General features: G+C 46.2%; 1 protein-coding gene across 12 annotated transcripts in view; it reads left to right on the top strand.

Moving 5' to 3' along the window:
- Positions 1–5,826, top strand: part of CASK (calcium/calmodulin dependent serine protein kinase) — a 491,685-nt gene that overhangs the window by 408,706 nt on the left and 77,153 nt on the right. For all 12 annotated transcript variants that reach the window (XM_019524150.1, XM_019524148.1, XM_019524143.1 and 9 more), the window contains one exon: positions 3,354–3,431. In XM_019524150.1, the coding sequence (XP_019379695.1) occupies positions 3,354–3,431 (78 nt within the window). The remainder of the gene's footprint in view (positions 1–3,353; positions 3,432–5,826) is intronic.

Genomic DNA, 5,826 nt, shown 5'->3' with positions numbered 1-5,826 from the left:
ATTTACCTTGGACAGCGCCGGGGGCCAGAGGCAGCAGGAGAACAGAAGAGACACTCTGGCTGACACCAGAACATCTCTTTAAAAGGACTGACTCCCTGGCACGGTCTGGGACTGTGCTTGCTCTACTCTTCTGTAGAGCAGTTTTTTTAGACCCCTAGATATCCAAGGGTCTGATTTTATCATTCCCAATTTTATCATTTTAACCTTTTTTCGTTTCCGCACATGTCTCTTGCCCCGCCTCAAAGCAGTTTGAGATGGGGCAAGAGGCACGTGTGCACTCGTCTGGATGCACCCGCAGAGGTGGCTTGTGCAGCAGGGGAGGGAGCTATCAGTGGGTTGAGCACAAGAGAGACCATGCACCCTTGCTCCCCTTCTACCCTTTCCCATGCCATTTATGTTCAGCTCCAGCCACTTGTCCCCACTGGGTCCAACGCTGCCACCACTGCTTCTGCCTGACTGAGCTGAGCCAGGACAGGGACAGCCACCACTGATTGCCCTAGAACTAGTGTCACTACAGAAGGGAAGTGGCAGGAAGGAGTACAGACAGTGGGGAGAATGGGGTAGGCAGGTGGCAGGAGATGATGCAGGCACTGGGTGGGGCAGGTAGCAGCAGGCAGCACATGGCAGGGCAGACAGACACCAGAGGGACAAGTGATGGGTCAGGCAAGGTGGTCAGGGTGGCAGTCACAAGGGAACACATGGCAGGGGGTATAGGTGGCAGAGGATCAACAGCAAATGGCAGGGAAGGACAGGCAGCATGGGAGCAGGGGTCAAATGGCATGGGGGACAGGTAGCGGGGACCAGGCACAGGTAAGCAAGGGGAGGGGAGGAAGGGAGGGCAAGAGACGAGGGTCTGGCCCTTTGCCACTGCTTTCCTTGCCATTGGGGTGGGAGGAACAAATTTAAGATCACCCTCCAATAATTAGATTCTATACACGGAAAATTATAAAATTGTAATTTTCTGTGTATAGAATCTAATTATGGGGGGTCATCTTAAATTCAAAGCCATCTTGGATTTGGGTAAATGTAGTACTTTAAAAATAAACTTCTGTTTTTTTTAAGCAGCCAGAGATTGTTTCCTCTTTCATCCCTGTGTTCTAGAAGAGTGGCTGGTTTAACTTGTTGTAATGTGTGATCTCTTGGGACTAGACGCACATTGTGAACACACATAACAGTTGAACCATTCCAGGAATGTCACTGTTTGGAAGCTGGTCCACACTTTTCTCAAGTCTGAGGCATCTGCACGTGCACTATCCAAGTAGGCATTGCAGTGCTGTAGTATCACTTCTAAGGGGTGGTAGTGAGTACCCAGCCATTCCATGGCATCCCATGTTGATTTGGGGTGGGGGGATCAGGTGGGTAAGGGAGATCTTGAGACCCAGAAGCTGGGTGTTCCAGGGGGCCCAAGGTCTCCAATTCTTGTAACTTTGAAAGGACTTTCTCTGCAAAGCTGCTCAATTCCAAATCTTAACGTTTTGCTCTGATTTCTCACTCTTTATGTGTCTTATGCAGTATACACGTCTACCCTAAAGTGTCCTGGGACCCTGCAAAGCAGGGTCCATTGTGGGCAATTGAAATTAATTAAGCAGTTTGGGGGAATTGTAGAAAATAAGGGTTGGAAGGGACCTCAGGAGGTCATCTAGTCCAACACCCTGCTCAAGGCAGGACCACCCCCAACTATATTATCCTAGCCAAAGTGCTCTTTAAAAGCTGTGGAGATTTTAGGCAGGCCCCCACCCTGTAGCATCCAGAAGGAGGAATCCAGGCAGCCTCTCCACACACACATATACACACAATGTATACTTTGTAGCACAAATTGCTGTTGCAAAGCTTAACGTTTCCTGCACGAGAGAAAATTGCTATGGGTAGGGAAGTCTGAAGTCTGACTTGGTCCTCCTATGCTTCTTTTCCTGCTCCTAGATCAGCTATCCTAGCACCTGCCCTTGTGTTCCTAGGGTAATGTGTACTGCTGCTGTGTGCCAGTGTTGTGAGCCCAGACTTGGAATGTTCAGTGATTTTCACATGCTGACAGTTTTCTTTTTTTTCTTGAAGAACACATCAGGAGAAAAAAATAGCATTTTTGTATCTCAAGCAAACCTAAATGGGGTTTCCTGGGACACAGAAAAGCCCGCTTGTAACCTGAAGTGATTTCCCCCTTGCCAAATATCAAAGAGCTGCTTCAAAAAATGGAAGCCTGAGGTTTTTTTCAAAGAAAATTCAAGAATCCTTTGTTAGGGAACGTAAATACAGGCTTCTTTACCAGCTTTTTCTATAATACATGATGGTTTTGTGCTGTATAAATAAATGACTCTTACTTGGCACTTGTCTTGCATCCAAAAATTAAGTAAATAAAACCTTATTATGTGATTTCATCAAATATTTTGTGTCTGTGTATAGAGATAATTTTCATATGCTTATTTATATTCTGAATAGTTTCTGTTTACATTCACATTTTATATACATTGTCTGATACAGATGAAAGTTATTTGGATACCTTGGTTTCTTTTGGATCATATTTAAAGCGAAGAAGCAGCAGCAGTAATGCTTTTGATCGAAGTAATTACTTATGTAGCTTGTCCACTTGTGATATATGGCTATTCCCTTATAATTTGCACACTTTCGTGGAAGCATTATAAGTCTTCTTATCCTTAATTGTATTTTATTTATTTGAGGGGTTTAAGAATAATTTAATATACAAACATATTTTTAAAAATAGATTAGAAATGAGATACTTTGATTCCTAGTTAAACAGCTGGTATTAATGCTGTTGTTGGAATATAAAAAGAGGATAATGGCTTCTCTGAACATTCCTTCCTAGAAGCTATAATTTTGCATTTTTCCCAGGACTTGCATTTCTGCAGCATTTCTTCCTGAAGAGCTTTTCTGTCAGGAGGTGCATTATCTTCTGCTTAAAACTTTAATTTATATTTGTGTAATGCTTGGAACAGTTGACATTTGGCTTATTGGAAACAGCAAAAAATCTAGATTAACTGAAGTATTTAGCATTACGTAGGATTTGTTAGGAGTTATAGTGTCATCTATTCAAAGCTCATAGAAACATTGCACAAGTGTTATGATTCCTATGAGTCTGCTATTGAAAATGCATGGGAAGCACACAACCTCCTTTAAACTTTCCCATGATATCGGGTAAATTTTGAATGGATGGTACTGTTCAGCTCAGGAAAGGTTTAAGGGAAAAAAAAACAGGATTCTAAACTTGTATACAACATCTGTGATGTTGCACTTTAACATGAATATTATAGCCATACTAACACATACAGATTGTTGGATTAAACTCTGAACACAGGAAAAAGAGCACATGATTACAATGTTTTGCTTTCTTCTGATTTCAGCTTTATGACAAAATTAACACAAAATCTTCACCACAAATCAGGAATCCTCCAAGTGATGCTGTACAGAGAGCCAAAGAGGTAAAGAGTTTTAAAATGTATTTCAAACTTTCAGTCTTATTCCGATTGCTTAATTTGAAACATTTCCATGCTGCTTGTACTGATGTGGGAGTTTGGGTTCTAAACTTGATAATCTGTGAGAATAGTTTTACCCTTCATTATATGACATGTTGCATAAATTTGTAGTTTCCCAAATTGTAGGGAATATTTATATTGTTTAGCCTCTTTGTGTGATCTATGACTTTGTCATTGGGGTATGCAGAGGGAGGAAGAGGGGATAATCCTCTTTAAGCAAGTGTGATCATTTGCATATATTGGATATTTAGTAGGTTTGATAAAGACAGTAGCATTTTGCTGTTTTAGTAGGCAGCAAAAGTTTAAAGCTTATTTAATTTCTCAATATTTTTCTTTAAACACTTTGAATTAATCTACTAGGGCATGAGTTGTTATGTTGTGAACAATCCATTTTTTAGTGAAGAAAAATGGATATAAAGTATTTTCAAAGAAAATACCCCCGTCGTGCCGCACTGCACCCGCAATCCCCGCTACCCCACACTGCCTTGCACTGTATGGGGGGCTCTGCCATGAGCCGTCATAGCCCCCAGTCGCAACTACCAGAGCTGGTGAGTGCAGGGCCTTTTTTTTTTCTTTTTTTTTTTTTTTTAATTGCCAGGATGCTAGGGCCAGGCAAAGCAGCCATCGGGAGGGGGGAGCAGGGGCTGTGCGGGGGGCTTTGCCATGTAGCCCCAGAGCCTCCACAGCCCCTGCTACTGCCAGTAAGTGCAGGGTTTTGTGGGGGTTTTTTTGATTCCCGGACTACTGGGGACGGGTGGGCAGTCGGGGAGCAGGAGCTGAGTGGGGGGACTCTGCCAGGAGGCCCCAGAGCCCCCCACAGCTGCTGCTACAGCTGATGAGTGCAGGGCTTTTTTTTGTTGTTGTTTTTAAGTGCCGGGAGGCTGGGGCCAGGCAGGGCAGCCATGGTGGCTTCTCCCGTGGCTCCCTCTGCCAGCCACCTACCCATGTCTGCCTCTCCCCGGCCAATCCGGATCACCAAATCAGCGCCGAATCTTCTGAAGCTGATTTAACCAAATCGATTCAGGACAGTGATCCAAATCTCCAATTTATAGTTGGTAGTGTCAGAAGGGACCTGAGCAGATCATCAAGTCTGACCCCCTGCCATGGCAGGAAAGAGTACTGGGGTCAAACGACCCCAGCAAGGTGTTCATCCAGCCTCCTTTTAAAGACCCCCAGGGTGGGAGGCAGCACCACTTCTCTTGGAAGTTGGTTCCAGATCCTGGCTGCCCTGACACACTTACACAATGGGGAACTCCTTACTCGAGAGCACGGAGGTGGAAAGAGATCTTGGAGTCATTATTGACTCCAAGATGAACATGGGCCGACAATGCGAGGTCATGGTTGGCAGGGCCAACCGGACCTTGTCGTGCATCCACAGGTGCATCTCGAGTAGAGCCAAGGAGGTGATCCTCCCCCTCTACGCGACGCTGGTCAGGCCACAGCTGGAGTATTGTGTCCAGTTCTGTGCGCCCCATTTCAAGAGGGATGTGGACAACATGGAGAGGGTCCAGAGGAGGGCCACCCGCATGATCCGGGGACAACAGGGCAGACCCTACAGTGAGAGACTGCGGGACCTGAACCTATTCAGCCTCCACAAGAGAAGGCTGAGGGGGGACCTGGTGACTGTCTATAAACTCACTAGGGGGGACCAGAAGGGTTTGGGGGAGACGCTGTTTCCCCTAGCGCCCGCTGGCATAACAAGGAGTAATGGGCACAAGTTGATGGAGAGGAGGTATAGATTGGACATCCGCAAAAACTACTTCACAGTTAGGGCGGCTAGGAGCTGGAACCAACTTCCAAGGGAAGTGGTGCTGGCCCCTACCCTGGGGGTCTTTAAGAAGAGGCTGGATGCCTACCTGGCTGGACTCATTTGAGTCCCGTTTCTCTTTTTGGGGTTTTTTGTTGTTCTCCCGCCCTGGCCGGGGGGTCGGGCTAGAAGATCTACTAGGTCCCTTCCGACCCTTAATCTATGAATCTATGACAGTGAAGTAGCGCCTCCTGATGTCTAATATGAATCTATTCTCTGCCAGCTTGTGACCGCTATTTCTTGTCACTCCTGCTAGCACTGGGGGGAACAGGGACTCCCCCAATGCCTGCTGGTCCCCCCTGACTAGCTTGTAAACTAGTTTGTAAACAGCCACTAGATCCCCCCTCAGCCTTCTCTTGTGGAGGCTGAACAAGTTCAAGTCCCGCAGCCTCTCCTCGTAGGGCCTGCCCTGCTGTCCCCTGATTATGCAAGTGGCCCTCCTCTGGACCCTCTCAATGCTGTCCGCATCCCTCTTGAGTACGGCGCCCAGAACTGGACGCAGTACTCCAACTGCGGCCTGACCAGTGCCGCATA

Source organism: Gavialis gangeticus, unplaced genomic scaffold (genome assembly GCF_001723915.1).
Source record: "Gavialis gangeticus isolate Ggan-Ray unplaced genomic scaffold, GavGan_comp1, whole genome shotgun sequence".
In the NCBI taxonomy this organism is placed as follows: domain Eukaryota; kingdom Metazoa; phylum Chordata; order Crocodylia; family Gavialidae; genus Gavialis; species Gavialis gangeticus.
The sequence above is the reverse complement of the archived record's forward strand: the minus strand, read 5'-3'. Positions and strand labels throughout refer to the sequence as shown.